Source organism: Lactuca sativa, chromosome 5, assembly GCF_002870075.4.
Source record: "Lactuca sativa cultivar Salinas chromosome 5, Lsat_Salinas_v11, whole genome shotgun sequence".
Taxonomy (NCBI): Eukaryota; Viridiplantae; Streptophyta; class Magnoliopsida; order Asterales; family Asteraceae; genus Lactuca; species Lactuca sativa.
Genome location: NC_056627.2, coordinates 140,833,310 through 140,845,653, shown reverse-complemented (window position 1 = coordinate 140,845,653; position 12,344 = coordinate 140,833,310). Strand labels below are relative to the sequence as shown.

Here is a 12,344-nt window from a genome sequence, read left to right as displayed (position 1 = left end):
GGTACGTTCCTCCTAAACCACACTTATGCATGCATCTTATTTGATACCGGAGCGGAGCGAAGTTTCGTAAGCGAGAAGTTTAAACATTTACTAAAACAACAACCCCAGAAGCTAAATGAAACCTATACGGTGGAAATGGCCAATGGGAAAACCGAATCCACTAGGGAAATCTACATCGGATGTACCCTAACCCTCAACCAACACGTCTTACGAATAGATCTGATGCCAGTATCATTTAGGAGTTTCGATGTGATTGTCGGCATGGATTGGTTAAGCCCCCACCATGCTGAGATTATGTGCCATGAGAAGGCCGTTCGCCTTCGTCTCCCAAATCACGAAACCCTAGTAATTTACGGAGATAAACCCAGTACGAATCTTCGTCTCATCTCGTGCATCAAAGCACAAAAACACTTGCGAAAGAACAATTTGGCGTTCTTGGCTCACATAGTGGACAAGACCAAAGAAGAAACTAACATCCAAGACATTCCAGTAGCGTGTGAATTTCCGGACGTGTTTCCCGAAGATCTTCCAGGAGTACCCCCAGAGAGACAGGTTGAGTTCCGAATCGACCTCGTTCCAGGAGCAACTCCTCTCGCTAAATCACCATATCGGTTGGCACCTGCTGAAATGCAGGAATTGTCCAGCCAACTCAGTGAGCTTCTGGACAAGGGATTTATCCGACCTAGCTACTCGCCATGGGGAGCTCCGGTGCTCTTTGTCAAAAAGAAGGACGGATCTTTCAGAATGTGTATCAATTATAGAGAGTTGAATAAACTCACTGTTAAAAACCGCTACCCACTTCCCCGAATCGATGATCTATTCGACCAGGTCCAAGGAGCTAGTTATTTCTCCAAAATAGATCTACGGTCCGGATACCACCAACTCAAAGTCCGAGAAGAGGATATTCCTAAAACCGCTTTTCGAACCCGCTACGGACATTATGAATTCGTTGTAATGCCCTTCGGTCTAACAAATGCACCCGCCGTATTTATGGACCTAATGAATCGAATCTGTCGACCATTCCTGGACAACTTCGTCATTGTGTTTATCGATGACATCCTCGTCTATTCTCGAAGCAAAGAGGAGCATGGCCAACATCTTCGACAAATCTTAGAGACTCTGCGAACGGAAAAGCTTTACGCCAAACTCTCCAAGTGTGAGTTCTGGCTCCGGAGTGTGAATTTCCTAGGCCACGTAGTTAGCCAAGACGGAATTCATGTGGATCCTTCTAAGGTCAAAGCTGTGGAAGGATGGGCAACTCCGACTACGCCCACCGAAATTCGTCAGTTCTTAGGCCTAGCAGGCTACTATAGGAGATTCATCCAAAACTTCTCTAAAATCGCCAAGCCACTTACCTTGCTTACGCAAAAGAGCGTGCCATTCAAGTGGACAGACCGACAAGAGATTGCATTTCGAACCTTGAAGCAAGCTCTTTGTAGCGCTCCTGTACTATCTCTACCCGAAGGAACGGAAGATTTTGTAGTCTACTGTGACGCGTCGAATCAAAGCTTAGGTTGCGTTCTCATGCAACGTGGAAGAGTGATAGCATATGCGTCCCGCCAACTAAAGACGCACGAAGTAAATTACACGACCCATGACCTAGAACTGGGAGCCGTGGTCTTCGCTTTGAAAATTTGGAGGCACTACCTGTACGGTACAAAGTGCACCATCTTCACGGACAACAAGAGCCTCCAGCACATCTTGAATCAGAAGGAGCTGAACATGAGACAACGAAGATGGGTGGAATTGTTAAACGACTACGAATGCGAGATCAAGTACCATCCAGGCAAGGCCAACGTAGTAGCCGATGCCTTAAGTCGGAAGGAGTACTCTAATCGCCGTACGAAAACGCACTCGATAACCATTCAGTCTCATTTGGCCACTCAAATTGCACTAGCCCAGGCAGAGGCTATGAAAGCGGAAAATAGAACTAGCGAGGCATTGCGCGGAATGGAGAAGAACCTAGAAGTCAAGGAGAATGGGGTATACTACTTCATGAACCGTATTTGGGTCCCAAAAATCAGAGGATTTAGGGAGACTGTTATGAAGGAAGCCCACAAGACACGATACTCCATTCATCCCGGTTCGGACAAGATGTATTTGGACATCAAGCAACACTATTGGTGGCCTAACATGAAGGCGGAAATCGCGACTTATGTTGGTAAGTGCCTTACGTGCGCCAAAGTAAAAGTGGAATACCAGAAACCTTCCGGATTGTTACAGCAACCGGCAATCCCTGAGTGGAAATGGGAGGGGATTTCTATGGACTTCGTGACCAAGCTGCCCAAGACGTCGGATGGACTGGACACCATATGGGTAATAATCGACCGACTGACGAAATCTGCCCATTTCCTACCAATCAAAGAATCCTACAAGATGGAGAGACTGACGCGGTTGTACCTGCGAGAGATCGTAAGACTCCATGGAGTGCCAAAATCTATCATCTCGGATAGGGACAGTAGGTTCACGTCACGGTTTTGGCAATCACTCCACAAAGCAATGGGAACTCATCTCGATATGAGCACCGCGTATCACCCACAAACGGACGGTCAAAGTGAACGAACCATCCAGACGCTTGAGGACATGCTTCGTGCTTGTGTGATAGACTTTGGAAAGTCTTGGGATACCCACCTGCCGTTGATCGAATTCTCATATAACAATAGTCATCATTCGAGCATCAATGTGGCCCCGTTCGAAGCACTGTACGGGCGTAAATGTAGATCACCGTTATGTTGGGCTGAAGTAGGTGACACCCAGATAGCAAGAACACATACGTCAAACAGGGCATTAACGGGACCAGAAATCATTCGCGAGACCACAGAAAAGATTGTCCAGATCAAAGCTCGATTACAAGCATCGCGTGACCGGCAAAAGAGCTATGCAGACAAACGACGAAAGCCCTTAGAGTTCCAGGTCGGTGATCGAGTATTGCTGAAAGTCTCATCCTGGAAAGGAGTTATACGTTTCGGAAAACGGGGAAAGCTAAACCCACGGTACATTGGACCTTTCGAAATCGTCGCCCGAATAGGTCCGGTAGCCTACAGACTACAACTACCCGCGGAGCTAAACGGTGTACACCCCGTGTTTCACGTCTCTAATCTGAAAAAGTGCCTATCAGATGAAACCCTTGTCATTCCTCTTGACGAAATCGAAATCAATGAGAATCTCCTGTTCGTCGAAGAACCAATCGAAATCATGGACAGGGAGGTGAAGCGTACTAAGTAAAGTCGCATCCTGATCGTGAAGGTACGGTGGAACGCAAAGCGTGGGCCAGAATTCACGTGGGAACGCGAAGATCAAATGAAGCAGAAGTACCCTCACCTATTCTAGCATTCTTAAATCTAGCTTTCAAACAGAATTTCGGGACGAAATTCCCTCTAACGGGGGGATGATGTGACAACTGTAAATTTTGAGCCATGTAATCTATACATTCAAGTTAATGTGAATCAAAAACTTCAATCAAACACAACATGCTAGTACTACAAATAGTCATCAAACAATTGGAGACCCTAGAAGTTCTTGTTAAGTCTATTTTAGACTAGAACTTCCTTATTGGATCCAAATGGGCCAATAAGCTTCCAATTAGACTATCATGGGCTTAGAACCCTAATTGGGCTCTAATTGGACCCACACTTATTTATTTCAACATTTTGGACCATGTTGGACCTAGAATGAAATAAATCACAAGCTTTGATCCATAATTTAACCTAACCTAGCCTAATAAAGCATAAAAATCACAATTTTATTTTATAAGGCCAATGATCACCCAAACTACCTCAAATATTGGGCTTAAGGGCCAAAAGGCCCAAAAATCTTTTTTTCCCCACCATTCTCGGCCCAAAGGCCCAAACCCAAGAAGATAAGGAAGAGTTGACTTAAGTGTGCCACCTCATTATTGTCCATAGGGTATCCATGCAATATAGTCCATGTATCCATGCAACATCACTTCAAAATCACTTCTTCCTTCTCTCCTCTCTCACTCTCGGCCATACACCCACACACACACACAAAAATCTCTCAAATCCTCTCTAGATCACTCAAGAACAACTCTCCCCCTCCATCCAAAATCTCAAAAATTAGGAAGCATTCAAGAAGGTTCTTCCACAAAAATCATCATCTAAGGTAAGGTTTTGCTTGGATCTATGACTTGTATTCCTTATTTATCAAACATCTCTTCCTAATCCATGCAAAAATCATGATCTTGCACTCTAGAAACCCCCATAAACTCGAAAAGTTCATCAAGGAGTGCAAAGGCCAAAAATCACTTCATTTCTTCCAATCTTTCTTCCAAAAACCGAATCAACACCCAAGGTGAGCTTCATACCCCCTATTTTCTGTTTTTATGAGTTTTGTGTGGGGGGGGGGGGAATACAAGTGAAAGTGTAGATCTATATGTGTTTTGTATGCCTTGTATGATTTCCATGCTTATATGTATGCTTTTATGTGTTTTTATGTTGGATCTAGCCTTAAAACCCCTCAAACCGAGATATAACTTATGTTTTATGATCTTAGCTTCAAATATATTTCTACACACAAAGTGTTTCAAGAAAAATGGCTAAGTGGTTTAGTAATAATTTACTTTGGGTTAAAAACACAAATTTTGGGCCAAAAATGTGAAAAATACAAAATTAAGGGCCCAAATTGACATTTCACAGATTCTGATGGATGAAGTGTGCCAAAACAGTTTCCATAAAATTATTTCTGGAATTATACTCAATTAGAGGATTAAAAACATAAATTTCAAGCTTAATGGGCTAAAAATGACATTTTCGGCCCAATGAGGCCCATTATGCGAATTTTTCTGTTTTGGAGGGCCAAAACTGTGAATTTCTGTAAAACAGTGGACTATAAGTGTCCCAAATCCTTTTCAAAGGTTTAAAATGCTTTTTAAATTTAAAAAGGACCAAAGTTGCAAAAATTTTCCAATTTGGGCCAAAATTGTCAAAATTGCGAAAAGGAGGGCTAAAACCGAGAAAAACTGCATTTTCAGGGACTTAAACTGTTTCCTATGAAAAATATGCTGAAAAATATTAATTTCAATAATTTTTGGTGTTAAAATGTCAAGAAAAATAGTTCAAGGACCAAACCGGGAAGTATTTAATAAAAGGGTTGAAAATGTAAATTTTACAAACAATGAGGGGCTGAAAAACAGAAATATTTCAAGACTAATTCAATATGTACAATTTGATCAAATAATGGCACCGCGACTATCGATGAAATACAACTCATTACAATACCAAAAGTCGTTGTTAAACGAATTGGCTCGGTCTCGAGCCAATGGAAATCTACAACTACTAACTCTTCGATACTACGATTCATACAAATAACGTTTGGTAATACATATACATACGAGTGTGCACAGACGTCTACGCACCATCTTCGGGCCCCAAAAGTGTAAAATCTTGCTTGTTGGGCCTAGCTAGCCCAATGACCTGATCTTAAGGCCCGAAGACGCATATTTTTCTACGAGGTGTTGAGTTTCACCGACTTGGCACAACGTAGAGTGACTTTCAATGGCTTGTACCACTGGTCCCCAAGGGTCCTTGGTATTGCTAGTAGAGTCTGCATATTTTACGAGGCGGGTCGGGGACCCCTCGCACGCATATTATCCCCAACCGATTAATGGAGTTATCGAGGCCTTCGTGTCCTCTTACTCTTCGGATGCGGGACGACACCTAGTCAGGGCGATTGGATAACGCGATTAGTACTGACGACGCCTTCGGGAATCATTAGTATAACTATAAACTGGGCGTTTGTGTAACGCGGGTTTGTAGTAAATAATCCTGCTCGAGAACCTTCCAACGTCGCCTGGGACTGACACTTCTATCTTTGTAATGGTTTCAACGCAACTTAATGGATTTCAAAGGAACTAGGGGAACATCGGGTTTTCCTAGGGTTTTTAATACATACCGATTTGAAATGCATACATCTTCAATGAACATTTTTTTTTTACAAGTATAGAAACAAACAAGCATACCTATGGATCTTCACAAACGTTTTCAAAAGCTTTTCTTTTCAGAAAATATCGGATTTTCTGGTGGTTTCTCAAACAATACAAACATTCGATTTCAAACACTACTTATGAACTCACCAACATTTCATATGTTGACGTTTTTTCAAAATACTTGTATTCTCAGGGAACCAGTGAATCAAGGGAAATCATATTCAGTGACGGTTGCAGTTTATTTTTGAATGAATGGAACAAATTAATTTTTGGGAATGTAATGTTTTAAACAATGTATGACATGTAAACACTACTGGTTGTACTATGTAATGAATGGTGACGAATGTTGTTATGTTTCATATATATTCAATGTTATGGTATGCAATTGAGTCACGACAGCCCCCGGACGTTTCCGCCGTCTGGTTCGGGGGTGTGACAATAATCGTATTGTGAAAGATGTAATCGATCTGGAGTTTTTGTTCACATCAATTGGTATCAGAGTAGGAGACTGTGTGATTCATACGCATCTCTTCTGTCGAAGAAATTATTAGGGTTTTTAATTCTGCATTGATTAATATTAATTGAGCCGTCATTCCATATTCACGTATCTCCTTAATTGTTGATCTAACCCTAATGATATATTACAAGTCTGGTCTTTTACAGGTTATCGATCAAAAGTCATTACAATATCCATGGAAGATTCACAAGCCAATCTAGTCAACATCTCTAACATCATTGGTTCGACGACAAGGATACCAATCTTGTATACACAAGACTAAGAAGTCTGGATGCATCACTTTGAAGATTATGTGATTGGATCGGAGGACAATGGATACTTGATCTGGGAAGCGATCACCGTTGGCCCATTTGCTCACTCAAGCGCCTCTAAGATTGTTAAAACTCAAAAGGAGTACAATCAGCCTGTTAACGACGTCAAAGATATTCCTTAAGACAAGAAGAAAAGTTTCAATGCAACATAAAAGCCCTAAGGATGATTAGGTTTGCGCTGCAGTCAGATACATTCCGTTTGGTAAGTTCTTGTGCCACGACTAAAGAGATATGGGATAGATTAAAAGAATTGTATTCCACTGATCAAGAGTTGGAACATTCAAATCAAACTCTCTTGCTGTCTGAATTTGGAGACTTTAAGCAGAAGCCTGAAGAGAAACTTGTTCAAGCCTTTGATCATTTCAATCATCTTTTAAGTAAGATGATAAAGCATGGGATCGAAAGGAAGGTTATCTAGGGATGTCAACGGGGGCAAACGGGGCGGGGAGTGCATCTCCCGCCCCCGCCCCCGAAATTTCCCCGTCCCCCCGCCCCCGCCCCCGCCCCCGCCCCCGAATCCCCTTTGTTACCCCCGCCCCCGATTAATTTTGGACTACTTTTTTTTGGGCTAAAAGAATTTTTTATTTAGGCTAAAATAAGCTATTTTTTAGGGAACAAATAATTATTTATAGCAAAATTTTATATGTTAAAAATAAAAAAGTTATGACATTTTAAAAAATTATACTAACAGTTTAAAAACATGTTTTTTAATGAATTTTGGAAGCTCAAAATCATGTTATAGTTTATTATATTTATATAATTAATATATGTAAATATATGTGTAATTTATTAACCGGGTCCCCATGGGGATTTCTGAACGGGATTGCCTACCCCCCCCCCCCCCCCCGAAATTAAAATGGGGGTTAACCTTGCCCCCGCCCCCGTCCCCGCCCCCAATTTTTTTAAAAAAAATCCCCCAAACGGGACGGGGCCCCCACGGGAACGGGGTCCCACGGGACTTTTTGACATCCCTAAGGTTATCGAACAAAAGGTTACTTTTATGAACGGTCTCGGATCCGAATGGATGGCTGTTGAATCTACAGTTAAAGCTCATGAACAGTTCAAGTCATATTCTTTGGCGAAACTAGTGGGTATTTTGAAATCTCATGAAGGCGCTCTGTCTAAGGAAACGAACCTGGTTTCCAGTCTGGGTTCTCTAGCTCTTATCTCTAAAGGAAAAAGCTCAATTGAAGAAGAAGAGGAATTGGATCTTGCTAATTATGATCTAACCGGTGATGAATGGTGTCTAACCCTAGAAAATTTATTAAGAAGAAATTCCTAGCCAACAAGAGCCGAAACTGGGAGGGTAGTTATAGCACCGAAAAGATCAAGGAGGAACCGAAGATGGGGTCAAAGAAGGAAACGAAAGTTAGAGGAGGCTTAGGATTGGACTGCCATTACTGTGGAGGCAAGAATCATTTTGCAAAAGATTGCATGCTGAGAAAGAAGGAAGAGAAGACAAATGAAGAAGATGAGGAAGTGAGCCTCGTGAGAAGATTGGAGGAAATCAAGAAAAGAAAGTCTGTCGCTAACAATATTACAATGAATGCTTTAATTGTGCATGATACTAACAACTGTGATGAATTCGGTGGTGTGGAAGTTTGGTCCACAAATTCCGAGGATGATGAAGTCCGGAAGCCCACTCATGGGAAGGCTATGCTGGCAAAAGAAGAACGTGTTACGGGAAGGTTCTTTGTTGTAACCGAAGGCGTGTCTCAACTGAGAGGATATACAATCGACGGGGGAGTTGAAGACGAAAGGGAGCGAGAAGACAGGTGTTTCGATGCCAAAACTGTCAGTGCACAGATCACGAATGTGATGAGTTGATCAAGAAGGTACAAAACATTATTGTCTCTCTAAAAATACCTGTTACTAACTATGAAAAGGAATTAAATACCTTAAAATCTAAATTTTCAAGTATAAGTAGCCATCTCACCCAAACCCGTGTCACAAATTCTAACCTAACTGAGCAAATCAGTAGGATTTCATCAAAGAGTGAGGAAAGGAGAATGTGGATCGAGCAGAAAGAGAAGGAGTTAATTAGATCTAAGGATGAATCAATTTATTTTCAAAGAGACAATCTTTAACTTCTTAAACAACGAAATGTGTTTTGTTTAATTGCTAAAAGACTCTATGTTAACATCACTCAATTGCATCTTGATTGTGAAATAGGGAAGAAGATACATTGCATGATTTTACCCTTCCTTGAGTTAAAGGAGGATGAAATCAATGCTGAAGCCTACAACTGTGAAAGTGTTGTATCTTCTGACGAGGTTTCTCCAGCATATAAAATAGGTTTGGACAAAATTGAATCCTACATAAAGTCCAAGGACCACAAGGACATACTCAAAAATCTGTTAGATGAAAATGATCGATTGAAATTAAGAACCGAAACTGTACAGAAATTTGACTCGTTGAATGCCAAATTAAGTTTAGAAAATAAAATAGATGTTGAAAATGCATCTGAACTTAATGAGGATGATGATCTGAGTGAAATCTCTGTAGAGGATGTGGTGGACTGTTCAGAATTTATCAAAAGCGAACCTAAGTCACGCAAAAACCTAATTTTTTAAAACTTTGTTGAGTTCGCTCCCTCGTCTACTGACAAAACCAAAGTTCTCAAAGCTAAAGTTGTAGTGTACCAGAAGGTACAAACCACTCCAAATCAAGTCTACACAGTACCAGGTGTCACTCCACAACAAACTGCAGAGTTAACAACTATGGTAGAAGAAGACAATGCTAGTGGATGTGACAAATTTTTCTGGTCGTCCCCAATAGACAACGCTGATGAGACGAAGGGTCTATCTCAGAAAACTTCATGGAGAGTGAAAGGTACATACATACCTGAACCACATAATGAGCCAACAAGATATGATGTGCCGAGCACAAGTGCAAACAAAACTTCAACGGGCAAACCTATGCAAACCACTAGAGAAACATCCTCAACAAAAAGTGACTATGCTCCTGCTTCAAGGAAAAAGGCTAACATCCATAGGAATCCAAAACAGGTGGCTGATCATAAACACAAACGAAATTTGAGATACAAGAAAAATCTCTCAAAAAGGAAACAGTTTTGGAGATCACAAAATCCACACTATGTGAGGATTGAAAAGAAGCACAAATATCAAGAGAGATCAAGCAAAGAAAAGGGTTATTTCGGTCCCACACCTGAAAGGAACAGAAAAGATAGTTTCGGTCCTCATGACAATGTCAACCGAAAGGGTGGTTTTGGTCCTTCGATCGAAATGAACTGAAAGGGTGATTTCGGTCCTTCGACCGAAATGAACCGAAAGGGTGGTTTCGGTCCGATGACCAATAGAAACCGAAAGGAGAAGTTCGGTCCTCTATCCTATGACAACCGAAAGAACGGTTTCGATCCTCCACCCAACAACAACCGAAAGAACGGTTTCGGTCCTCCACACAATAGCAACCGAAAGAACGGTTTTGGTCCTCCACCCAACAGCAACCGAAAGAACGGTTTTGGTCCTCCACCCAACAGCAACCGAAAGAACGGTTTCGGTCCTCCACTTAACAACAATCGAAAGAGCGGTTTCGGTCCTCCACCCAACAGCAACCCAAAGAGCGGTTTTGGTCCTCCACCTAAAAACAACCGAAAGAGCAGTTTCGATCCTCATCCCTCCAAGTTCAGTCAGACTCTCAGAAGATCCAATGATAATTCTAAAACGAACATCTCCAATTCTAGTTTTCTTTCTTCAAAAGATCTAAAGGTAAAAGGAAAGCTCTTTCAAGACGATAACAAACATCCAAAAGAGATCCAAACGATGCTAACGACAACACCACAAATCCCAAACCCACTGAATCTAAACCAACCAAAACTAAAGTTTTCACCATAAAAAGAAAAGATGAAACAACTTTAATTAAACGTACTTACCTAGTGGATATTTCTCTTACTACGCCCTGTTCTATAAAAGGCTCACGAGGACCCAAGAAACTTTGGGTTCCTAAATCTGCTTAAAATTTTTGCAGGTAATTCGTGACGAGCAGTTTGACGAAGAATGGTAAATTGATAGTGGCTGCTCTCGTCACATGATAGGGAGGAAGGAACAACTAAAGGAGTTTCGGTCTGTTAAGGATGGTGGCATTGTAAAGTACGACAACAACTCATTTGGTACTATCAAAGGCTATGGAATGTTCACTAATGGCGAGTTCTCTATAAGAAAAGTGGCTTATGTTGAAGGGCTCTAACATAACCTTATTAGCGTATCACAGCTGGTAGTTGGCACTGGATTGAAAGTATCATTTGCTGATGAAGGTTCAGATATTGTCGAGAAGAGATTTAATAATGTTCTGTTGAAGTCTAAGCGAAAGGGGGAAATGTACCCTTTGAACCTCAACCCCATTTCAGGGCAAACCAGCAGTTTTCCTGCTCACTAAAGCTCACTCCGACGAAAGCTGGTTATGGCATCCAAGATTCTCTCATTTAAATTTCAAGGATATCAACAAGTTGGTTTTGGGTGATCATGTTCGAAGACTTCTGGTTCTAAAATTTGATAAAGAACATCTTTGTGCAACATGTGAAATGGGAAAGCATAGTCAGCAAAGTCATCCTTCTATTATCAATACTAAGGTAATAGAACCATTGGCGCTGTTACATATTGATTTATGTGGACCCTCGTCCATTGAAAGCATTGGGGGAAACAAATACATTATGGTTATAGTGGACGATTTCTCTCGTTTCACTTGGGTGTTCTTCTTAAAGCAAAAATCTGAAGCTACTCCAAGGCTCAAGCTCTTCATAAAACAGGTCGAGACTCAACTAAGGAAGGTTGTTCGCAACGTCCGAAGTGACAATGGCCTGGAATTCAAGAATAAAGACTTTGAAGACTTACTCACTGAAAAGGGAATGCCTCACAACTTCTCAGCTTCATACACTCCACAACAGAATGGTATCGTTGAAAGACGAATCCGATCTCTATGTGAAGTAGCTCGCACAATGTTATGCTTCGCCTCCTTGCCGTTGTATTTTTGGGCCGATGCAATTGCCGCTGCTTGTTATACCCAAAACATATCGTTTTTGAACAAACGATTCTCTATCACTCCCTACGAGATCTTGAACAATCGTAAACCAAATGTGAAATTCTTTCATGTGTTCGATTCAAGATGCTTCGTGTTCAACTCAAGAGAGAATTAGAACAATTTTGATGCAAAGGCTGATGAAGTAATTTTCTTAGGCTACTCCCTGAACCCCAAGGCATATCGAGTTCTCAATAAGCGCTCAAAGAAGATCGAAGAAACATACTATGTCACCTTTGACGATAGTTATGTTAAGAAGGTGAAATCAATAAATGGTGCAATGCAAGAAATATTTCCAAAGAATGGTCAAGTTACGGCCTCTCTTTCAGATCTTTTCGAGCAATACTTGCTTTTGTTTGACGAGCCTCAAAAGGCAATTGACTCTGAATCAACGGCAAAAGACAACAAAGTTGATAATCTAAAACAAATTATTGACGATGCTGCTCAAAAGATGGCTGACGATCAATCTAAAGAAACCGAAAGGCCAGAAGCAAGCAAACCTATAAGTGTCCGTCCTGATGTTGAGGGGGAGGGTCCA

At 41.3% G+C, this 12,344-nt stretch overlaps 1 protein-coding gene across 1 annotated transcript; it reads left to right on the top strand.

The window, feature by feature from the left end:
- Positions 1–10,053: 10,053 nt before the first annotated feature.
- Positions 10,054–10,626, top strand: LOC128134222 (uncharacterized). Its single transcript, XM_052771709.1, has one exon. The coding sequence runs from the start codon at positions 10,054–10,056 to the stop codon at positions 10,624–10,626; it is 573 nt and encodes a 190-aa protein (XP_052627669.1).
- Positions 10,627–12,344: the final 1,718 nt, after the last annotated feature.

Coding starts and splice junctions, on each gene's coding strand:
- LOC128134222 (XM_052771709.1), top strand. CDS start 10,054: ATGAACCGAAAGGGTGGTTTCGGTCCGATGACCAATAGAAACCGAAAG.